Here is a 25,095-nt window from a genome sequence, read left to right as displayed (position 1 = left end):
AAATTAGTTTGGAGGCAAGTATGCGACACAATTGCATGTATTTAGGCTCAGGTGTGTATTACTGTATGCAATCTATTATGATCATTATTATTATTTACTGAAGCCTGAAGCTTGTGTTTGACTGCCATCTAAAGGTCTTTCTTTTCATTAAATACCAAGCATTTTCACAATATGGACTATTGTACTGATTTATAACTGCTTCATGTATTTGATCATGGAAGTGTTTAAATATTGTATATCCTAGATGCATGAAAATAAGAGATCACACAATATCAGTATACTAGTGTTGCCATAGGTTCCAAAGATTAAAATCCACAACTAGATATGTTTAAACTCAGTACATAAATTACTAGACTTTTATTTGATGTTAGACATCTTTAATAGCTTAAGTTTATTGTTTTCAGGTTCTGGAAATATAAAAAAGCAGCTTCCAATCCCAATGTCACAGCAGATCACTTCCATTTACCTCTCTTACTTCTACACAGACACATTCATTGTGTAATATAATCAACATATGCCCAACCATTGCTTCAATTTGGTTACAATACTAACATAAATGAGTCCTCATGCTTGGAACAGAACTGGGACGATATAGACAGCTGTCCGCATGGACCAACACTGAACTGTGTGACCATTTTACTGCCCCAGGTGATTTATTTTCATATATAAAAAAATATTTGAGAAATAATTTTTTTTGGAGTGGGAAAGGCAACAGCAGTATAGGTCCCATATACAGCCATGCGGTGAGTGAGGGGCCGTCTGAAGACGGTGCAGTGATGTTGCCGTACGAGGCAAATGGTAAATGGTAAATGAGGCCACACAGCGACGCCACTAGTCCACTGCTTTGACTTGCTTGGCTTCCTCCAGCTGTCGAAGTGTCTCGTCCCAATGGGAAAATTGCTTGGAGAGCAATAACATCTTCAGTGGTGTCAAGGAACGCCGCAGTAAGACTAACATGGTCCCACACCCACTGTGACTCTCACCCCTGGAACACTGACACCAGAGTTCGCTCACTGTGACCATCAGCCTAGGACCCTGACTGCACACTTAATCTAACCACCATATCAGCAACTGCTACAGGAAGTCCTTCATAACGATTATTCTAGTTTAAACCGGCACTGGAGTTGATACAGTATCTATCAGTCCACTGGTACTGACATCAGTGAGACTGTGGGATCATCTGCTGCTAAAACAACCCATTGTTGACTAAATTAGTCTCCGAAAGTGAGAAATTCATATACAAGTTAATGTCCCATTCACCGAGGTGATACAGGATTATAGCAATGACCATGTGAAGGTGAAAAGGATACCATCTTGTTGTAATCTTCTAATTGTTTGCTGGCCTTGGCTGACAGCGCCTCACTTTTGTCCTGTGAACGGGACACAAACAATCAGACCCCACATTGTTTAGCTCCTTGTCCCAGAGCACTTAAAGATGTACCTGAGTGACTGAAGGAGGTAGGGTGGTGGCACCATACCTGCTGTGTTATGTGTATTTGTGACAGGTGCTGCAGTTTTGTTACATGCTCAGCAACAGCTGTGAAGCAGAAAGAGTGAGAGGCTACATTAGTCCTCTCGCCAACAGACAGAAGAAAATACACAAAACCTTTACTTTGTTTTCTGCATCTATACTTCACTGCAGCTCCTGAAGATCCGAGAGCTGAGATTAGTCAGGTTGATACAACAGAGTCCTACAGCAGGTCTGAAATGGAGAAGGACATACTGCACTGACCTTTGATGTAGCTGCTGTCAAGGACTGGCAGCAGACTGCTAACTTGTTCCAGCAGCGCAGCCTGAGATAGCAGGAACTCGTCCTCTATAAGCAGACAATGTTTTGCCACAAATCAGCCCCGTCGGAGGGAAGTTAATCAAGAATGATCTTAACAGCAATACCATGTAGTGGTTAAACATAATCAGTCTTTTGCCTATTGTATACTGATGTACATGCTGCTTTAATTCCTCCACAATCCAAGCTTATGTTTTATTTAACAAAGTACATCACTGTTTCAGCTCCACGCCACTTGACAGCTAACCTGACCACCCATTCACCTATCTTATGTGAGCAACAACTGCTAACAGTTCAGATAATTAATAATATGAACTCCAATTTCACACTCCATAGCCATTTCCCTCAGTGTTTGTTGCCTGTCATAAACCTGACAGGATGTTCTTCTATTCCTCACCAGACAGTGATGCTGTTTGGGACTATCTGCATTGGGAAGACAGACACTTACCGGCTAAAATAAACTCCAGTTTCATGTGATCAGAAACAGCAATGTGCTCTGTGAATTTAGGGTCAAGATACTTCATCAGGTCTTCAACTGCAGTGTGAGACAGAGAAACCACAATTAAAGGTCCCTTTAACACAGACAAGTCCTATGACAATACCAGTACTTCACAGTGAAGGTAAAATTTCATCACACACATGATGAATTTCAGGGACAGCAGTTTAACTAGATTAAGAAAGGTCATTCAGTGTTAATAGCACACTGGCCAATAAACTGAGCATTCATTTTACTGCACTCACTCTTTTTGTGCAGGATTTTTATGCGCTCTCTCTTGTTGGCAGTGCTTCCCAGCGCTGTTTGGATCTTCACAAGAGAATCAGCACACTGGCAGGGGGGGAAAGGTGAATTTGAGGAAAAAATACTGATCAATTCACTGTTAGGAACCTGTGACAAGTGGCTAAAAGCATATCACAAGTTGTAAGCCTAACTTGCTAGCTAAGGAGATAGCTACATTGAATTGAACTGTGCCAATGTAATACGTATAGACAGCACATTGAGATACAAGATAAATATCCGATTTCACAGTAGCACCAATATTCCAGAGAAACCCAACAAGGGGCTATTGTAGCTCGGCCACGCCCACATTGTTTCAAATAACCTCGCTGAATTAGTTTAGCACTTCACACAGCGGTGTTCCCTGAATATACAGAACGCTCATGCCTTGATATCAATAGTTGATTTGCGGAACTGCATTAATCAGTAACACAAATGCCAACTTAGAAAGGCTAAACTAGATGGGACGATGCTCTTATTCTATCCAGGAATTAACGTTTGCAATCCGACTAATTAAGCAGCACAGATAAATAAATAAGAAATTCGTTAAAACTTTAGTGAGCTAATATAGGTGTCTATTACCTTCACTTGTTTGTTCCGGCTTCCCCTTTCTCCATACACACGTTTTTCTAGCTCCAGAAGCCGTGACTCGAAATCCTCGATGTTATTTACTCCCTCCATCTTTCCACACAGAAAAAATGAAAAGAGTGTGGATCACATAACTGTGCAGTGGACTGTGGAGCACAGAATTTAATTACTACTTCCGGTGACAACTAGGGCAAAAAGAAATGTCAAAATAAAAGATTATTATTATTATTATTATTATTATTAATAATAATAATGATAATAATAATAGTATTATTATTATTGTTATTGTTATTGTTATTATTATTATGTCTTTTAAAGTTCTGAAAAAAACTTGCAGGATCAAGATATACTAATTCTGATCATATGTTATCAGGTAATTTTACCAGCTTTGTTAAAAAATTAAATTGGCATGGGGGGAAAAAACATTTCATATTATTGTAATATATGATTCAGTAATCCCATACAAATTTTATTCTCCTGCAAAAACAATACATTCCAGTGGATTTAACTTTCCTGAATTTCTAATTTATGAACGAGTTTCCTTATATTTATTTATTTACTTAAAAAATGTTTATGTAGAATACTTCTGGGAAATCAAGGCAGAAAATAGTAGCCCACACTTTACATCACTACTAGGAAACATACAGCAAACTTGTGGTGCATGTTTAGTAGTGAATATAGTAATGTAGTTCTGCTCATCAACATACCCACAAGATGGCAGCAGTTAACTGCTTTGTGCAGCTATTTCTCAATGGGCTTATGTGCTGTGAAATATTGAGAGTATAGAATGTGTGAAGGGAAAAAACTGGTGCACTGTCCAACTGTAAGGCATGTTTTAGCTTAAACCAGGAAGACCCCTAGGACCAAGAGCATATGTTTGTTTATGAGTGCTTGTCAAATCCCTAAAGCTACAGTTTGAAAACAAGTCTTCACATTTTCAATACACAAAAGGCAATGTTTCTGCATCTTATTCAATTTAACATTTCAATTAATTTAGCCATATCCACTTTACCGGTATATCCATATATTTAAATTTCAAGATTCATTATATGGTACGAAAGGATGGTAGTATACTGAGACAAAACTTCCCCACGGCGAACTCTGTTTATGATATTTTACCACATATCAATTTGCTTTGCAGACACTCATTCACAGGGCAGCTTTAATGCTATATCTTTATAAAGCTGTTTACAATTGTTAAGAAGTACCTGACAGAAGGGTTCAATAGTAGTGTCCTCAGAGGAAATCAAACAAAAAAGTTTTTGGTCGCAAACAAAGCTTCACATGTAGTTTGTACTCCAAAGAGCAATTGGAAATGCTTCCTATGACCTTTAATCATAAAGCATTACTCACTTTAGAACAAACACAGCCTCATTTCAAGAGTGTGTCCACACTGTAAAATCCCCCACAAGCCAGTTTTCCAAAACATTACTTCATATTGCAAAAGATGGTAATTATGAGATTGGGGTAGTAATCAAAACATTTGGTCTATGACAGAATTGCGCCACACAGTCCATCATCCGAATACTTTGATATATCATCAAACCATTTATTCAGTATATACCCTTGGGGCACAAATAGTCTATAAACCCATATATGTTATATTATCCCCATGAAAATCAAATGAATCACCAGTGATTAAGACCTTAGAATTTGTCAACAACTCGATGAAGAGATCAGTCTTCAGTTTGTATTTCTTCATAAAAACAAATAAAAGCATATGATGACTCAAAGGCAAAGAAGTCTGCTAAGGTGAACACAAACAGACATTTAATAAGTACCTTAGTATGCGTAATGTTCGAAAGGTAAGAATTGAAAGAGAAGAGATTTATTATGTATAATGTGGGGCTTTTCTGAGCTCAAAGATAACAGAAAGCCCCCTCTCACCCTTGATCACAGGTGTTCAGGTGAGTTGACACTGGCTGACACACACACATTGGCGCCTGATGACTCCCACTTGCTGGTTCTCACTCTTATTAGAAAGTCTAGCAGGGAGATTAACTTGGGTGATAAGTTCCTGAAAAAACTGGTTTCATTGTTATGTAAAATGGCCTGGCAGTACAAATTTCCTCACTCTATTGTGCAACTGAAATAAACATGCATCAAAGGCAATTTAATTCGTGGAATAAACGCTTTGAGGTCCCTGCAGACCTGGAACGTTGACCCGTGCTCCACAAATGATAACTGCAGATGTGTGAGCGAGTGAATGTGCCCCCTGTGTCCATCCGGTTTCACAACCGAGTTGTTTACAAAGACAGTCTTCACCGGCGTAGGTCCAGTGGAAACACGCTGTCCTCGCTGCACACGGATGATGAATGTTTTTTGGAATATGCAGGTCATCGCGGAAGTTGACCTGGGAAATGTTCTAGAATGTTGCTGCTGAGACAATGCTTGGAAAGCAGGGTGAACTGCGCAAGAATTCTCTGACCGACAGGGTGCGGCGGGAACCATTTGTTCAAATACCTCAAGCTTGTGATCACTGCTTCCTCCACTGCAATGAACTCTGGCAGGCTGACAGCGGCACCGTCGGGTGACTCAGTAGCCGTCTAGGTAAAGTGGCTTATTCTATTCCTGCCCCTTTGGGCAATGAAAGAAATGTAAATATTTAGACACTCGCCACATCTCTTCATCCAAGTTTGCATGCAGAAATCCTCAAGCACTAGCAGGGCAGTTAGCTTTATGCTAGGCTAGTACACAACCACGCATACATTGCAGTTAATTCAGTTTTTAAAAAGCATAAGACGTCATCAGGCATCAATGGTATATCTTTCTGATAGACTGCTACTCAAAGGTAGATTGTAGCTGAGAATTTTTTTCCACGTTATTGTGGTAATTAAAGTGATTCTTTGAAGAGAAAAAAAAATCTTGTGTGTACGAGCGTGGCCGTGTGTGTGTGTGTGTTCAGTTCTCTCAGCATTATTGTTGTGTATACTGTATCTCTGGGTGGGGTACTACAGGAATGGCTAAAGAAATGTTTATCACGAGTGAGTTCCTAATCCTTGTCTTTCCCTTGGCTACCTCTGCGGTTACTGAATTGAGACAATGAAAAAAAATTAGTGAGCAAGATGTTCTGAGAAGTACTACTGACAATGTTTAGCCTATGTGTTTTAGGAGTGAAGGACATTGCTTTATTTTTCATACAGAACGCCAGAAAATAACTCAAGATTCAAAATTTTATTCATACATGCGCATCACATGCTTTCTAATATGCACTTTCTCATACAAACAGAGGCATTCTTAAATTAGTCACTTGTCTTTATTCTAAAGGCAGCAGTCTTTGGATTCCTTACCCATTTGCCGCTGGATAAGAGCATCTGCTAAATGTCTGTAATGTAATGCAGGACACCAGAGAACAGCATGAAAGCTTTCAAGTGACTAATAACCCTCCTTTATGAATGTGCTGCATTATGACTTTAATCTATTTGCCTTTTGCTGTCTGGACAATGTCACATTCTGTTCCCAGTTGTGTACTGTAGTTTCTTTGATGGGTATTGTTTAATACACCCAACTTCCAGAACATGCATTGAAAACAAAAGTGTACTATTACCCTCTGCTAGTATAAAGATTTTCAACTGTCTGATATATTTTCAAATCAAAATATGTTTTGGTGAAAAACACTGTAGCATCCTACTTATATGGGTGTTCTCACAGCTGTGAGTGCACATGCTTACAGTATGCATGGATGATGAAACACACGCTTACACAAATGCACACACACACATTCTCGCACACGTACTCACACTCACAGGTGCACGTGAAAAACGATGAAAAACACTTCCGTGCTCACATGTGCGGGCACACATACACGCATGCTTACATGTGTGCATTCTTGAATGCGCACAGTCTCTCATAGCCACGTGCTCTCTGTAACTCCTAATCCGCACACACATGCACACACACCATCACACACACGTCTCGTAGCCGTAGCCGCAGGGCAGGCAGACTGAGGTATTAGTCTCAATGGAGGAACACTGAGCTGACACAGCACTGTCCGGCCTGCTGTACAAACTACTCCTCTCCCCCCTACCTCAGACCCACAAAAAGCCCATCCTGTGGTCCCCAGATTCAACACGCCCTACTGCACTGTGTACACACTTCCCCTCACTCCATCTCCCTGTGAAAGGTCTATTGAGGGCATACGGGTGGGGGTATAGCAGTGTGTGTGTGTGTGTGTGTGTGTCCTTACTGGGCATACCAGACTGGCACTTAATTGTTACGCCTTACCTTATGGCCGTTTTGGTGGACATGTGAACATCACATGCTCCTTGTAGATGTTCAGGCCATATCAATTCATCCTCCCCCTGCACACAGCGAGATGCAGACATATGAGGGTTCATTGAATGTCCTCAGACGTTCTTCCAATTTTTCAGAAGTACTGGAAGGTTAGGCTAGATGCTGTTACCTGATGATACACCTGTGGGCAGTGTGTCTAGTTTATTTGTGTCCCATTCCGTAGTTTCAGTAGCTTATGCGTTCTGGATTGGCATCCATTCATCAACCCTACAGCACTGCAGGGATGCGCAGAGGCCATTCCCATCTGTGTCGATGATGTTGCATCAGTTTTACTACTATAGATGGTCCCATAAACTGAGCTTCGCTAGCACAGGACCTCTTTATTGTTAAGTTACTGTGAATGAGGAAGTGATCCCCTGACCCAACAGAAGATGCAGCTGAATAAGGACTACACTGGGTATCTTATTTTGAAGCTCTACGGATAGCACAGGATCTCTGGTGCACTTTCTGTGATTGAAATTCGGTGGCACTGGAGGGGGAGGTAAACACAGTTTTTACAGATGACATTAACAGAGAAAGTGGACAACTGTTGAAAAGCATTTTTTTTATTGTGAGACATGGAAGAACACTGCTGTGGTTTTGCATTCAGTGTACACATTATGATAATACACGGCAATACATGTGGCATGAAAAGAGGGAACACGACAGCCTTCCAAGTCTTAAATTGACAAGGAAATATCCGTTCAATGGTGAAATCCCACCAACAAAGGCTTTGAAGGTGTTTCTATGCATTTGCACTTCTGTCAAAAGACAGCTACACCACTGAGTACAAGAACTCAACCAATCCGTGTGAGCGGATCATCAGGGCAATACCACCCACTCCCAGCATAGTCTGCTGAGGCCCATTGTATCCCCTAACAACATGGTTACTCAATCTTGATTCCAGGGGTACTCTTTCTACTGGGTTTTTATAGATGTTTTGGTTTAGATGTGCTCATCTGCATCATCACCTGTCTGGTATCTGCTTATAGTCCTCTGTGAAATAGAGGTGTTGCGGAGTGGCTGTTAAGACTGACAGAATGACACAGGCAAATTAATATTGGTGTTAATTAAACTGAACACTATTAGCAATGAAATTAACAGTCTGGCTTTACCAGTCATTTGGAAGAGCTGGTGGAACTAACAAGAAACAAACATGTTAAATTAACCCCTTAACTTTGGTAAGCTTTTAACTTACTTTGTTTTAACACAGAAACTTCCAGCATGTTTGTTAGACACAGGACCGATTGAAGGTACAAATAACTTTTCAGTTAGCAGCTCAATCATAGGTAATTCAAAGAAATCATTTGGTTCAATAACCAGTATTTTTCAAGGACGATAACCAGGAAGGATTATTACTACTCTATCTCAATCACATTAGGACTACCTACCAACGGTGGCAGTAATGAACCCACAGCATTGCAGAAAGGTATTTAGGGAGGTCCCATATGAATCCTAATTTTCAGGAGCACACGAGACTGCATTTTCCCAGGTTTGGTCAAGTTCAACCCCATTTCCTACACATGACTTGGATCCAGTTTGTTAAACTAACTTCATTGATCCAAGTAATCTATTCTCAAATTATCCATATAAGGAAACAGCTGCTGGATGATTAGATGAGAAAATGGGCTCACCGACTTAAACAGAATTAAATGTAATAGGTTCATGGTGTTTCTGGATAGGACCCAGCTCAACTAATTGGTAATATTGTTTTTTAAACTGAAATAGCTTGGATTTAGTGCTAGTGAGCACAAATTTAAGCTTTCATAACATTGATCATAGCTTATAATGGTTGTTGTACATTTAAAAAAATAAATAAAAATTGGTCATCGCCTATGCTTACTATCAATGTTAACACAGAATTTCTAAGCAAATGGAGAGGGAAATGCATCTCAATCCATGTTTGTTGCCAGTAACTTACTGAACGTAAACCATTTTGATTCCAGGGGGAACCACTGTTGCTATTTAGCTACTACTTTCTTAGCTGCATATTCATAGATGAATCAAATTAAAATGCCCTTCTTATTATTGAAGACTTTGAAAAGCACTAAATAGTTTTAGAATTTGTGAATGAGTCATTAATTTATAATGCTGGAAACATAAAAATACAAAAAAGCTTAGAAAGGTTTACAGATTACAGATCGTACACACATCAGCAATATGCCTTTTATGTGCCAATATGATTTATTGCAGCTTACAGGTAAGTTTTACAAAACCCATCACTCAGTCAAATGAGAGTCATGTGATCACTGATGACAGAAAGCATTTATTGCTGATGTGAGGGACTCCACACAATAAGATGACTTCATCATGGCTAGGCAGATGTTATTGTTTAGTTTGTACTTTTTCACCCCCCATCCCTAAAAAGCAAACAGCTGTGCTTATGCTCAAGGGGGGTCACGTGACCCCAGTGTCTCACTTCCCCCTCCGCTCTCCCCGGTCACGCCTCATTTACCCAGAGTGCATCTCTTGCCAGCCCCTCTCGGCTTTGATCATCTTCGTCTCCCTCTCCGCTTCATTTGAACGGGAAAAGCAAAGTTACGTCTGCATGGATGCGGTGTGAGGTCTGTTTATCTCTCCGCCTCGACCCGGCACCACACGTTTCGCGTTTGTTTGAGCGCCGGGATGGTGCCTTTCATGGAAGTGAGTGAGACGGGAAGTAATGACAACGCTCTTCGCTCATGGGGGAGTGTGAATGGAAGCGGACCTCCGGTGAACCACGAAGAGTACATAATATTCTCAAGCTGCTTCAGCATCTCTGCGAGGTTCTGAGAGCTTTCCATGCATGTTAGGTAGGGAAGCAGGCATTATAGATCACCTAAAGCTACACCCAGAGGTGCATGTGAAACCATTCAAAGCTAAACTGCAAATTAACTGTCTGAATGGATTATCAGGGAAGCAACGTCCACCAACAGCACAACAGTGAAAAAGGCACAATCTCAAATGTAAGCATGGTTATGGGCACATATTCATTGGTATGGGAAATTTCTTTTAAAGCGCAGCTCAGAAATAAAAAGTCAGTTCAATGCAGAAATATATTGACAAGCCTCAGTCCCATCCAGTGATTCCCATACTCAAATCTGGAAACTCAAATTCCACCGGATCGCATTGGATTGGTTTCTAGCCCAAGTAAATCAATGGCCAACCCCCTCCCTGAAGACATGCAATAGTGATTTCATGAGCTGTTTTTGGCTTTGAAATGGTCAGCCATTGAAACTTGCATGCGCAATATTTCAATGGCTTATCAACTAGAGCACTGGGTTGAATGGGTTGAATTCATCTACAATGAGACTGCGCCGAACAGACTTTGGCAGAAACAACCCCGCCCTCCCACACCCGCCTCCTTCAAACCCTGTTGCTTTGATTTCTTCTTTTCAGAGTATAAGCACCTTCAAAGCTGAGCAGGAAGGAAGGGTGGGAGGGGCTGAAGCCATTCCTTATGGAGCAAAGCTGTGAGTCTCTTACAGTAGTTAATCAAATAATAGCAATAACAGCAACAAGAATGACACCAGACAAAACACAGAATAAAATAGATTAAGACTACAAAACTGACCAGCCCTTCATCTGGAAAGGCTGAATGGTGTGGTTTGTCACAACTCTTATTTAAATCTATAAATAAATGAAAATAAACACCCAGAAAGTCAGATTGTTAAATTGATGAATTTCTAGATATCGTTACTTAGTATCTCAAGAACTCGTCAATTATGCATGTTTATAAAAAATAAAACTAAAACATTTCAGTAATCCTCTGTGTATGGTTGGACAGGGGAACATAACTGCTAATGAAAAGCAACAGAACTGAAACCATAAACGATAACCCAATATACGATTTGCATTTTTCTAAATGTTTTGTTTTTCCCCCAAAGATTATGTGAGGGGAATCAAATAAAATGACCCTGATTCTGGAGTTCTCAAGGATCAGGGCTTTGAATCTCCTCACCTGCTCCAATGATTCAACAGAAACAGCTGCTTTCTGTTTTGTGTTTACATGTATTAAAGAGGATTTCTAAAGAGGGGTTACTGAATACGATGCAATGCTGGGAAAATCTTCTCAAATGTCAAAATGCTGAAACTCTCTGTCGTCATGTGATTATTTGGTAGAGGGTGGCCCATGCACATTGTGGGAGATAAGTTCACCAGCCTGAGGTTTTGCTCTGGTCTTGTCATTGTCTGCCCTATACTTTGATTTGTAACTTTCAGATACATAAAAGAGGCAAGACAAGTCAGACATAGCACTGCTTTAAAGTTTGGCAAACCCCACCTATTAAGCAGAATTATCCAAAGACGATGGGTGTGCAGGACTGACATACATCCACCACAGTCTTTGAACGTAAAGGGTTTTCTTTTGTTTTTACCATTGGCCTAAACTGAAGCCTATCCCCATAGCCAGCCTATCCCCATAGCCACCCCATCCCCAGTCCCTCCCCCTTCTTCCAGCCTGTGGTTCTGCCCATCTGTGTGAATGTCTGGAGTGCTGCGTTTCGATATGTCATCGACTGTTCAGAAATGCTACAAACAGGGACAGGAAGTGAGTCATTTAGTAATAGGAACTGAGTGAGCGTTAGGTCCTCAAGTGGTAAAGAAAAAAAAAACTGAATAGTAGAGCAAGTGTTATTTTCTGTCTAACAGTTCCAAAGGAATGAGGCTCACTAGCCTACATACTACATAAGGTGCTTGCTGTTTTTTTCACCCCAGCCTGTCTGCTGGGAGTTGGTCACTGAGAATTATAGACAAGGAATGAAAAGTAGCAGAGTGAGAGATCTGCTCATCTCCACCAGAGAAGAAACCAGTTCAGATCAAGCTTGTCTGTCCATCGTCATCCAGACAGCGGGACACGCGCGCGCACACACACAGAAAAGAAAATTAGACCGGACAAAAGCCTGGGAGACTTTGGGGTGCGAGCTTTGGAAGTGAGGCCTGATGTGTTTGCTGTTCAGGAAGCCAGTTAGGGGGGCAGTAGTTACGCTCCCATGTGGCTGGCAGAGGTTTTGGCATCTGAGAGCGGAAGTCTGCGATGTACATGGGTCCCTTGGAGGAGGAGGAGGGTTGGCAGGGAGGGCCGAAGGTGCGTCTCTACTTGCGCTTGTTGTGGTGGTGGTGGTGGTGATTGTGGTGGCGATTGTGGTGGCTCTGCATGTCCTCCATGGTGACCCTGCCCCACACTCCGATGACGAAGGCCTCAATCTGACACTCGTTCTTCCCACGGGCGATGCGGAAGTAGCCATTTTCTCCCCAGTTCTTTCCCCAGGAGTTGGCAGCAATCTGCGGTAAAGTAAGGTGAGAAACAGAAGGTCAATAATAAAGGCCAACATATTAAGAAAAATGCTTATTCTTTTAATTGAAAAAATGTGAAATTCATGGTGTAATAACCCTGGGGCACCAGCCAATAAATTATACTGTATGTTGAAATAAAATGAAAGAATGGACAAACAAAAATAATTTGCAATAGGTTGAATTGTCTGGGTTTATATTTAGTACATTAATGTTATTTTATTTTGGAATGTTTATTTGCATTTGAGTTTCAATCACTCTCAAACGGATATGATGTGAGTATTGTAATGTCACAACTTTTCAAGGGAAAATTAGAAAAATTGTACTGTAGCCCCTTTTAAAAAAAAGTTATATCTAATGCTATATATAATGTATGACTTCCAGTAAGACAATCAAGTACATATGCCAATGCACTATTATTTCCATAAGGAATTAGTTAGTCCCGTTTTCTTACCCAGTACTTCTGTGTTTGACCAGTATAGTCTCTCTCCTCTCCCCATCTGAAATACAAGGCAGAAGCATTTTAAGTGCAGGAACTTTCAAGCGCTAGTGAAATGTACACTTTATAGCTCTCTATTAGGTAACACTGTAATACATTCACAGCCCATTGTGCTCTAAACCCTTAACATCTTTGGTGAATGAATCATTAGACTAATGATATAAATTCCGGCACCTCTCCTGAATTAGTTACTCAAGAACCTACATTTGTTGTTAGGAGAAAATTAGCGAGACAGAGTTTCCTAATCCCAGTGTGAACAGTATTTTTAGCTGAAGTACAGAAGGACAAAGGACAAACAAGCTGACTACAAAGGCATTTCCATCCCAAGTATGTGTTCAAAGGATGTTTTCCAAGGAATTTGTTGGCAGACATATAAATCCTAAAGGGTTGTTTGCACCTTGAAAGTGGGTTTGAAACAAGTGACGTGAAGCTGGAGGAAGGGGAGCTCCATCCGGGAACAAAGAAGCATCTATCTTGTGCAAAAGGCATCCTGAAAACAGGGGTGTATTTAAAGCCAGTTGCCCCAACAGGCCTGAGAGCCACTCCTTTAAGACACTGGCGTGTGAAACATTATTTCCCCCTCTCCAAAGAAAGCAGAAGGGTTGGACAGACAGGAAGTGGGCGTCACCCCAGACCCGTGTCATCTCACGACGGACAGACAACATCGGGGGGTTTGGTTGAGGCTGATATCTTGCCCAGGGGGAGATTCGATGGCCTCTCTCTCTCCTCCGAACAGCATACCCCAAACGGAGACAGCTTTAGGCTACCACCCAAAGCTCCCAGCATGCCCTGGTCTTCAGACAGCTCCACCCTCAGCTCTATTTTCATCCTGTTTATGAAGCATATTTCCTCAGCGGTGATGATGTCCAAGTACTTGTGTGTGTGTGTGTGTTTGCGTGGGCGCGCACGTGTGTGACTGTGTCTGTCTGCCTGTGCATGAGAAAGGAAACTATTTTGGGCTCATTCCTAGCTAACTTCAGAGCTTTCAATACAAATTCTGGCACCTCTCCTGAATCTATGACCCCTTCAGTCAATCTTTATTTTGGAAGCTAATCCAGACGGAATCAGACTTCAGTAGACTGTTATTGAACAAATAAAAAAGCTGTGCAAATAAAACATCTAAAGCAAAAAGATTGATTGTAAGATGAGTTTTTTTAAAGGCCAGGCCTGTGCAATTGGCAGAGCAGGCTCAAACAGTGGATGCCACAGTAGACTTTTATTATTTAGCTGGGAGATGGACTCCCTAGGGCCTAGGCAATCACAAATACCACAGGACCTAAAAACAGCCAGCACCCCACCACCCCAACCATTCCAAACTCCTCCATCCCTTGTGTTTTATCCCCCTCTCTCCGGTACATTTGGGACCAGGCGCTCAGACAATGGCACTTCCACAAGAGTGGACATCAATGTGCTTTCCACAAACTTTCCCAGGCTCCAGGCTTAATGGAGCTCACTGTGGCTGGATTTTCACTGTCCAAACACTGACGCCCCCCCTCCCAGTCACTCCATCTCCACACCACTCATGCCCTCTGTACCCCCAACCCTGGAGCCCACCAAAGGAAGCGCAGTGTCAGCAGGGATGGTGCAGAAGAGAAAAACAGGGTGTAGCCAAACACCTATTAACATCATCCTCTTATCCTTGTTATCATTATCAGAGTAGCAAACATGCAGGCTCATACACAAACAGGCTTTATTGACGGGTCAGTGTTGTTAAAGCAACACTGGCAGTGCCATTTCTGTTAGTAAATAAAAATGGGGGAAAAAACATCAATTTGCATTAGCAATGAACACATTTTATTATAATATTAATTTAAAATATAGAATATAAATGCATGCTAAACTGATGAATGGTAACAGGAGGGAATGGGGGTTTTGGAAGACCAAACGCGACTGAACAGGGATTCTTTAAGCTATTCACCTGAGGTAAAATAACCACTGTCTCGAAAGAGACAAAAGGACAGGGGGAAAAGAACGAAAAGAAAAACAATACTCCTAAGGGAGAGTATCCCAATTAAAAGCTCTAAACAACCCGCGTACTGGGTAAAAAACAAAAGCTTAAGGAGTATGTACTTTCTGGAAAAAAAAAAAAAAACTGCCTGTGCAGAAAACAGGGTAACAGAGTTTAGGTTGTGGCACTAACTTGTTGCCAACAACCCATTAAGCTAAAGACCGTTGTGCTAACTTTGTAGCTACAACAATCCAATACCGCAAACTCGCAATCCTATACCTTTACCACACTTGACAGATTACCAGCTCTCGTGTAACGTAAGTGACACTGAAGCGAAGTGTAGCGGCTTGCTAGGGGTTTAAATAGAAAGCCAACAGGTGCAAATTGTAAAAAGAGATTTGCACGCGTATAATTCAATCAAGGAAACGAAGAAAACGTAATGGCCATAATAACTGAAGAAAATGCGTAGAAAAAACAATGGCCGTAATAACTGAAAAAAAGGCGCAGAATAAACCAATGGCCGTTATAAATGAAAGAATGGCGCAGGTGGAAAAGAAATGGTGTTATCACCCAAAACCATGACAACACCTTAATTTATAAATTTAATTTATACAATTGGTTGCAAATATCATTGACATATTTATTGAACTCATATGTCTGTGGTGACAACCCCATACTATGGCAGTGAATTATATTTTTGCACTATGTTTGCAATATTAAATAATTATTTTTATTTTATTTAGTGCCAAATCGGAATCATCACTGAATACATTTCTGTTCTGTGCTGGCTAGGCTTATGTACAATGCTGATATTTTATTTAACATTTATTTAACTGGGGAGAAGTCTTTTGAGATCAAAATCTCTCTTGCAGAAGAGACGTGGCAATTTCTACACATACGCATACGCAGACACACATACACAATCTCACATACTGCGCTAACCACATAACCACACAATGCTCCAGGAAGACCATCCTGCATGCTCTGTTTGTCTTGATCAATAGCCGATCAGATAAGAACCGATAGCGTCTCTCGGATGATGCTTCCATTCTGTGCAAGCTCTATCTGTTTTTCTTTCATCCCCCGGCAGCATTATCCTCTCCAGGAATGGCAAAAAATCACACATCACTCCAGAAGCAAAGAAATTGTTCCCCTTTTGTCAGACGCTGTGTTCCAAACATGTGCCCTGAGAGAACCACAGGCTGGCAAATTCGAACTTGCCGAAAGTGATACCGCGTGAGGGCAACGCTCTTCTCTCCCCAGGCCTCTCGCCTCTCTCTCTCTCCCTCTCTTTAATTTCACAAGACACAAACTGCTCATTAAGGCCAATTGTAAACCAGCTGGTCTGCTGAAGCAAAGAAGCCAAAATATTTACAGGAGAAAGTGGGCCCGGAGCATACCTTCGCCAATGCCAGACATGGAGAACTGTCGCAGACGGATGGCAGACAGAGGCACAGGGACGTCTGTTCTTTCAGACGAGAACTAAACGATCCGGAGCCAGGGAAGGGGGACAAGCTCAGATGTTGGGGCAGGGGGTAATGAGAGTGGGGACCTGGCTATAGGTTCTGGGTGTGCGGTGCAGGGTAGGGGAGTGGCAGGGGGCGGGAGAGGTATGGAGCTGATCCAGGTGTACAGTCTGCCTGCATTTTTGCGGTGGCTGCGGAGAAGGAGGCAGACGCAGACAGCCGGAGCCAGGGTGTGTGCGGAGCGCATCAGCTTTTATAGAAGTGGGACCCTTAGTCACTGGGCACACCTGCAGGGCGTGCTGGTCTATTTCCTGAGCACGATCGTACGTACTTGCATGCGAGTTACACATACATCATGATTTCAGGTTGATGCGTCGAGAATAATATATGTGCCCGCGTATGTATGTGCAGGTGAGCATTTTTGTGTGGGTGCACAGGAGAGAGAGAGAGACAGACAGTGCAGAGTGATATGAACTTGGCAAGCAAAGACAGGTGAAAATAAACTAGGTGTGGCTTGTGTACTTTGCCACAGATCACTTATTTAAGCTGTACACATGGGAAACTCAGATCTGCTGCAGAGGTGGGAGGGAGGTGAGGTCACCAAGACCACTGTGCCTCCATACAACCAGACACACCAAAAGGCTGCAGGAGCCATATCCAATGTCCAGTCCATGGCCTTGTATTCTCTGCATGTGTTTGTGTCTGCCTGGGCTCAGCCTAAGATAAGGGGCACACACAGACTGTACTGCTGTCCATAAAGGGGGAAAAGGAGACCCTGATGGATCTGGCTCTTACCCGGTGATCCTGACGGAATGGGTGCCGTGTTTGCGGTACTGCTGGGGCTTGTGGACGTTGACGTCCGTGTGCCGGTAGATGCCGCTCTGATAGATGAAGAAATCCTCGTGGACTTCCAGGATAGCTGAGGGGGCCAGAGAGAGACACACCCATTACATCACATGTACACATTTACAGCTTTGCTTGGCAGAGCTGCGATAGAATTAAATCTACATTGTTATGTATAATTGTAATCTATAATTACCTATAATTACCATCTGCTTAATAATATATTGTAACAGAGCGACACATCTTCATTAATTAACATTAAACATCCATTTTCAGCACACTGCAGTATTAAAGTGAATACCTCCTGAATAGTTAAGTATTTAGGAAATGAACCCTAGAGCCAGTGTTTATATAGCTGTACTGAACACAAACACATAAAGTGTGTTATCGATGCAGGATATCTAACACTTTTCCTGGGTTTTATTCCTGTTCACATCACCGCTCGCAATCCTTTTCAAGCCCTATGCCCAACGCGGGATACAAAGTCGTCGCAGTCAGGTGTAAATTTTAGCTTCAATAAGCCTTGAGAGTAACAGCACCCAGAAGAACAGGCCTGCGTTGGTTATTATAGCCGCGATGCTGTAGGAAACCTGACCAGCTCCTGAAAGGTCAATGTCCATTTAGGGTGAGGACTGACAGGGGTGGCCTCGTTCTCTTAAAATTTAATTATTAAGAGCCCGGCCGCCAAAGCCTTTCACAGCAGGCCAGTTAATTACGAGCGGCTGATCATTTCGCACTCCCGCCCGGCCACAAAATCCCCGCATCAGCTTTTCTCTGTCTCAGTCGAAACACAGTTTAGAAAAAGAAAAGGAAAAACAAGAGATGAAACTTGGCGCCGGCCCAAAATTCCCTCCTGCTGTTAGGAACAATGTGGCTGGGGACTGGCACAGGCCACCGAAAACCTCTGCTCAGCCACACGTGTGTACGTTCAGGTTGCCGATCTGTGCATGTTCTGTCTATCCTTTAAATTCAAATATGTTTCATTTTCCTGACAATATAAAGTATAACAAACACACTCACAATAAAATATAAATGACAAAAACCGGGAAATCACACTCAAAGATGATAGTATGGGAAATAAAGAAGATGCCCAACACACTTCAAGCGAGCTAAAGAACAGAGGACTGGGTAGGTGCTCAACAGTCAGGATGGTCAAATTAGAGTAAAAATTCCTTACCCAGCCACTTCATGGGGACTGGCCCAAAATAAGGAACACCGGAGCACACTTTGCTCAGGGCAAACAACACTGTTTTAATGAACAGGGTGGGACTGGCATTTCGACATTTACAACGTCTTCCTCAGAGTAAAAAAACACACATGTCAGTCCCATCCTGTTCAGTTCCACTTACTAACATCCATAATCTATAATTCTACAGCATCTGAAAATTCTGTCTGATTTGTAAAGTACCAACTTTATATTATGACCACAAAAGGTCTTGTACATTTTGAAGTTTGCTTTAACCTAGGAGAGCCATTCCAGAAATTGTCGTTCTATCTAACAGGAGCCATGGGCATGAACCTCTGAATAGTTTCGTTTTGTGAATGGATGGAACGTTAATTGCGACCGTCTCCCACCAGGTGAGACAGGGCAAAGTTGAAAGGGCAGACCGTTAACTGCTGACCACGGGCACAGACACAAACAGGTCGACAAGGTCAAGCATAAACTCCTCCAGGGTCACAACCTATACCGGAGGCATCATTTTTCACCTCATTTGTGGATGGATTGAGGCTCATATGTACAAGTTTGGAATTCTTTAGTGATCTTCTAAGATGAAAGATGTCTGGGCTTGTGCAGGTACCCCCCCCCCCCTTTAATTTACTTAGATGAAACACAGAACTTGAACCCCGTCTGTCACCATGTAACATATATAAGCACACAAAATGGAAATACACACAGACATGTAACATCCATACACAACATATAGACTGAAAGAAGACTCATTGCTGTACCTTAGTCTATTACAGGGCACCTTTATCAAAATACTTTTATTATCTATTGTGATTTCTACTTCTGTTGTGATCTTTCAATTGCCTAAAATTTGCTTTTCTCAAGTCTTTAAAATGCTTAACAAATGTGTCTATACTATTGTATGTGATACCGGATGCATCCATTTTAATGGACAGATTTGTGACTTCCTTGTTGGTGGTCTTACACTGCTCCAGTGGCTCACCATGGAGAACCATTTCAGCTAAAGAAGTACTGAAGACCGTGGTGCTAAATGCCACAACAGACTGTGAAAATATAGGGTGCTGAATGACTGCAGTATTCTGTAGCACAGACGAGCGTGCATGAACAGCGTGTCAGCTGCCTCACTTATAAAAAGAACAGTTCACAGCCACTGTAACCAATACAAACACAATTGTGAAGAGGGCTAACAGACTTTCACTTCATGGAGGGAGGCAGTGCATGACAAAAATGGGAAGGAGCTCCCCCAGACCTCCCACTGATTTCCAGAACATGAGAATTCTCTGGTGTTCCCTACCACCACACTGACCAGGAACTCATACAGAGCACTAACCACGCCTACAAGGGCTGACTCCACCCAATATTACCACTCCTTCTATACAGCAGGGGTCAGTAGTATCCAAAAAACCCAACGCTCAGTAGATCATATGAGCCACACTGCATTGTAATTAAACATTCCTGTCCAATATTGATCTTAATGCTTGAGATAAGATCTTGACACAAATGCGTATTGTAAACTGGTTCTTTGCATAGTTCTCTCTCTGTCTCCCATTGTCTCTACCAAACACACATACATACAAAAGCATAGATTAATCTGGCATATTGTCTTTCCCTCTTCAATGTGACTCTGTCTCTCTGCACCCCTCTCTGGACTCTGTCATGTGTAGTCTGGGCCTCTCGCCCCTTTGATCTACTCTCGGATATGGGATGGAGAGATGACTGAATGGATAAGACCTGTGTGGACAGGAGGTTTAGCTCTCTCTCTCTCTCTCTCTCTCTCATACACACACACACACACACACACACACAACCTCCATAATTCTAAAGCCGGTTCACCTCCTGCACAAACCCAGACAACAACCCTTCTTTTACCCCAGTGCTGTGTTAGGCAGAGAAGTATCTGCAGATTGGCAGGCTTGGAATGAACAGGCACATGGACATCTCACTCACCTTGCACAGGGCCATTATCCATGATCTCCTTCATGATCTCCTTCTCCTGTGAGTGAAATAAATGAGAAAGGTGTGCATGGATGTATACAGTGTATGGAGTGCCACTGCACTGCAGGACACACAGGAAGTAAAACGTGTTACGAAATAAATTAGTTCATAAATAAATGGAAAACCGTGCCTGAGAAACACAGACATGATGAACAAAGCAGAACTAAAGTCACTTCAATAAATTTAATAATGCATCTTTCATTTTACTAGACTTGTTCACATGTATTCTAAAAACCAGACTGGATGTCTGTGTGTGTGTGAGTGAGCAAATGAGTGAATTTAAACAGTCTTCCGGTGCAAATTAGCTTGATGATTATGGTCAGATATGGGAGCAGGTGCTTAGTGCAGTTCAGCACCCCTGAGCCCTCATGCTGTCATACAGGATCAGAACCAGAACCAATCAGAACCAGAGCCAAGCAGCTGCAGGGTGTTCACTGGCTGAAGAAGAAAGCTGTGGTCTCTATGACGGAACAGCACGTGTAAACCAGTGTCAGCAAGCCAGAATTCAGGGGCTCGACAGCAGACTCAACTAAACTGTGTGCTTGTAATGCTTTTTACCTCTCTGATGTTTACAATTTAACCTCTGATTACAGCCAAGAGCAACAACCACTGACAAAATTACACCACCAGATCACCTCATGGACAGGATACAAAATATATTCCCAACTTTTCACTGAAATAAGAGTCCTCAGATCCCAGTAGTACTGAGTACATGGATTTCCCATGTCTGCTCTGCAACTTGCCAAGTCAAGGCAGTACAGTGTGTGTGCCGTATGCCAAAAGCTGCACTGTTTCTGAGGAAAGCTGGCAACAGACTAAACTTGAAATCTGCCCAAACAAAACAAGGAAAACTGGGTAGGAAGGAATTGGAATTGGCATTCTGGCAAAAAGAAACAAATGAAATGTCAGCCAATTGTTGCCACATAAAAAAAAATTGTGGTGCCGTGTTTCTGCTAATGTGAAAGATATCTGTCCCAGGAACGGAATATGTGTTCGGACCTGAGCATATGTCTGTGAGAGAGAGCAGGTGTGTGTGTGTGTGTGTGAGCGGGTGCCAGTATTGGAATGTGTGTGTGTGGGTGTGTTTGTGAACAAGTGTGTGTGGGTAGGTCCGAGTGTGTGCATATGACATTGTCTGAGTGGGTGGGTCTGCAGAGATGAGGTGGGTAGTGTAGGCAGGAGTTGTGGGGCAGCTGGTACGTACATTCGATGACAGCCTGTAGGGCGGGGTGGACTGGTAGATTTCGTTGTGGTAACTGTGGCTGTTGGGACAGTGAGCTGTGGCCTGCCTCTTCCCCCGTCCCACAGAGCGGCTCTGCATCATGCATTGGCCCACCTCAGTGGGGGTGTGCTGGGGCGGGGTGAAGGGGTAGCACTCCTCTGTCACCACCCTGCATCACATGGACACACATCAAAACTTAATTTGTATAAGTTTTATACATTAAATACATAATTTGAATTAATTTTACTTTATTGCGACATTTGCTATTAGAATTATTATAACTGCATCATTATTACTATAATTAGAGATGGAAGGAAAGTACAGTAAATGTAAGAGAGTCAGTTACGATTTAAGGAGTACTCTTCATTCATTCTGAATCTCCCTAAATACGATTCAGGAAGTGGTGTAGCACTGAAAGGTCTCCTACCCACTGCGACGCAGGTACCACCAGGCCCCATCGATCCGTCCCCCTGCACAGCCCCCTTGGTTACGTGTGTCACAGGAAATAAGGTTCTGGGGAGACAGCTGAGGGGTCATGTGACCCATGGATTGGATGGAAATGCGATCTGATGCAACAGCTGAAGAGGGAGATAGAGGGGAAGAAAGAGGTCAGTGACACCAACAGAGTCAGTAATTCAGAAACAAAATTAAGGCCTAATTCAAGTATTTGCTAATTGGTACAGTGATGTGTATTTGTTATTACAGAATAATGTATGTTCTAGTGACAATCAAAATTTGAGTGATGTGCAAAGGAGCCATGTGACTCAGATGGAATGGACAGGAAGTGCGTGTGTATGTGTGTGTGTGTGTGTGCGTGTGCGTGTGTATGTGTGTGTGTACCTGCAGTAGAGAAGGCCCAGGATGCTGCACAATTTCCCTGATCAAGCGGCTCATGGATCTTTCCAGGCCACTTTTCAGCTGCATTGAAGTACGAAGGAAGGTGTTCTGCAGTGTCCATGTTCATCTGAGAGAGAGAGAGAGAGAGAGAGAGAGAATAGCTTTCATTGCCATTTATTTTGTTACACACAATCTAAAGAAAAGGCAAAGTTTACACATAGGATGCAGCATTGCTTAACGTTTGGGAGCTAATTAGAAACTACTGTAGGCAAGGCTTCCAGACTTCCACAGCACAAAGGTTTTAAATGTTTAGAAACCATCTGGAACATTCTGTCTTCAGATTAGCTGCTGCACTGAAACCAGAGAGTCAATTATCAACAAGGTCCAAAGAACCAGGGTTATAACTGCACGTTTCACTTTGAAAAAAGTGTCGCTCTTATTAGTTATGCTACCATTTTGGCAAAGAGTAGCCCCCTGTATTGCCTCATTCCTGAAGTTAATATCTTAATGATTAGCCGAGGCTCCATCCTGACGTAAAACAGAGCAATGGCAGGAATGCAGTCGGTCATCAGTTGGGTCAGTTGGCAGTTAATGAGAAGTGTTCAAAGTCCACATTGGGCCACGCCTCGAAGCGAAGCTTGACCCTGAGAGGAGGTGGCTGTTCACGCTGTGGTTAGAGATTAGGTGTGTGAGAAAGGAGAAATTCTAGCCTCTGGGAATGTGTGGATGTGTGTGTGTGTGTGTGGGTGTGTGCATGTGTGTGTGTGGGTGTGCAGCTCTGGCCTTGGGGCACTGCAGTTGGCCCATTTATTACCCATAATCCACAGCATTGGCGTTTGGTGCCTGAACTGGGAGTCAGTTGTGAGACATATTTATGAATGGGCTGCCCTGATAGGATCTGAGTAGCATTGGGCACAGGTATGGACATGTTTGTACTGTAAGTGTGTTCAGTGTGAGTGTGTGTGTGGGGGTGTGTATGAAGTGGAGATCAGACAAGGAATTGTTTCTCCCCCGTCTGCCGACCATCCCCACCCACCTCCCGCAAGCCTTTCATTATATTTTGTTTTTACAAAATAATATATCTGGAGGAAACTGATAAACCACAGTATATTATTGAATTCAACTGAATGATAATGTGAATGTTAAACAGGATAAACAGGAATGCCATGATTATAGCTTTTTTCTCATGCAGAACTCCCACTAGACCACGTGACTGTGTGTCGAAGGTCTTTGTGACCGCAGTTTTCAAGGTGAAAGTCAGCAGTCGCTAATCTTTCCCACCACACTTATCAGTATCAGACTGAGAAGGCTGCCCCACTCCCTCCTCCAGCTGCGTGACTCTCTCACCTGGATTTCGTTCATGCTCATCACAGTCCAGGACGGCCGCTGGGTCCCCAGGCGGTAACGCAAACCCTGATCCAGGGACATACCCCAGAACTGGCTGTAGTTCCCGGCCCGCCATCTAGGGGGAGACACAGTAAGAGCGAGTGTAAAAATGCAAAGTGGTCTGCCATGGTTGAGGTAGTCTGTAGCTGTTCTGAATTTCCAAATGTTGCTTTTGCATCAACAGTTCAGTTCTAAGTTTGCTTGTGGATTATCAGTAGTACTTTTAGCATGTCTTGCTTGTCAAAAACCACTTCCTGGTTCATGTTTGGTATGTGTCAGTCAGTCTTAGTGTAATTCAATGTACAGTGTGTATCAGTCTGCCACAGTGTGACTAGCTGCTAGTATGTGTCAGTAAGCTTCAGCATGTCTCACTGTTAGTGTATGTCAGTTAGCCTCAGTTTGTCTCACTGCTAGTATATGTCAGTTAGCCTCAGCTTGTCTCACTGTTAGTGTATGTCAGTTAGCTTCAGTTTGTCTCACTGCTAGTATATGTCAGTTAGCCTCAGTGCATCTCACTGTTAGTGTATGTCAGTTAGCCTCAGTTTGTCTCACTGCTAGTACATGTCAGTTAGCCTCAGTGCATCTCATGCTTAGTGAGAGCCAGTGGGTCTTAGAATGCATCAGTTGTCTTACCCATAGTTCCCTCTGTTGATCTGCTGAATCATGTCATTCTCCATCAGGCAGGCATGCTGCTCACATTCCCAGCGTCCCACTGGACCGCACGCGCTGAGGGTGGTGAGCAAAGTGATTTCCTTAGCTAATCACATAAAGTATGAGAATGCTGTTTGCACCATAGAGGATTAAACTCACTGTGCTGTCAGACACACAAAAAACGATTTCAACAATGGGCAAGAGAATTTTAGATAAAATGATATAGTTCAAAAATAACAAATGTGTGGGGATTAAAGAATAGTGGGAGTCCCCTTGGAAAGACAACGGGATCAAAATCTCATACTTGGCACCAACAAGAGAGAGAGGGAGGAGAGACAGGAAGAGAAAGAACAGAGAGTTTTAGAAC

General features: G+C 42.6%; 2 protein-coding genes across 4 annotated transcripts in view; both read right to left on the bottom strand.

Moving 5' to 3' along the window:
* Positions 1 to 346: 346 nt before the first annotated feature.
* On the bottom strand, positions 347 to 3,315 carry LOC135261413 (dynactin subunit 3-like). Of its 2 annotated transcripts, none has more exons than XM_064347694.1 (7): positions 3,144 to 3,312; positions 2,528 to 2,612; positions 2,235 to 2,321; positions 1,733 to 1,816; positions 1,479 to 1,537; positions 1,311 to 1,370; positions 347 to 918 (listed from the first exon to the last, which is right to left on the bottom strand). In XM_064347694.1, exons 1-7 carry the CDS (start codon positions 3,240 to 3,242, stop codon positions 832 to 834), a joined length of 561 nt encoding a protein of 186 aa, XP_064203764.1. In that variant the 5' UTR covers positions 3,243 to 3,312; the 3' UTR covers positions 347 to 831. The 2 variants fall into 2 exon arrangements, with proteins under 2 accessions (XP_064203764.1, XP_064203765.1); XM_064347695.1 differs by having other exon boundaries at positions 829 to 918; positions 1,442 to 1,537; positions 3,144 to 3,315.
* A 4,656-nt stretch (positions 3,316 to 7,971) lies between these two features.
* tinagl1 (tubulointerstitial nephritis antigen-like 1) overlaps positions 7,972 to 25,095 on the bottom strand; it is a 29,462-nt gene continuing 12,338 nt past the window's right edge. For both annotated transcript variants that reach the window (XM_064347691.1, XM_064347692.1), the window contains exons 4-12: positions 24,711 to 24,803; positions 24,039 to 24,153; positions 22,695 to 22,818; positions 22,282 to 22,432; positions 21,837 to 22,023; positions 20,585 to 20,630; positions 17,401 to 17,524; positions 13,147 to 13,192; positions 7,972 to 12,683 (exon numbers count right to left, since the gene is read on the bottom strand). In XM_064347691.1, coding sequence (XP_064203761.1) covers positions 12,495 to 12,683; positions 13,147 to 13,192; positions 17,401 to 17,524; positions 20,585 to 20,630; positions 21,837 to 22,023; positions 22,282 to 22,432; positions 22,695 to 22,818; positions 24,039 to 24,153; positions 24,711 to 24,803 — 1,075 coding nt within the window. In that variant the 3' untranslated portion in view covers positions 7,972 to 12,494. The remainder of the gene's footprint in view (positions 12,684 to 13,146; positions 13,193 to 17,400; positions 17,525 to 20,584; positions 20,631 to 21,836; positions 22,024 to 22,281; positions 22,433 to 22,694; positions 22,819 to 24,038; positions 24,154 to 24,710; positions 24,804 to 25,095) is intronic.

Source organism: Anguilla rostrata, chromosome 8 (assembly GCF_018555375.3).
Source record: "Anguilla rostrata isolate EN2019 chromosome 8, ASM1855537v3, whole genome shotgun sequence".
Taxonomy (NCBI): domain Eukaryota; kingdom Metazoa; phylum Chordata; class Actinopteri; order Anguilliformes; family Anguillidae; genus Anguilla; species Anguilla rostrata.
Note: the sequence above shows the minus strand (reverse complement) of the source record. Positions and strands in the feature narration are given on the sequence as shown.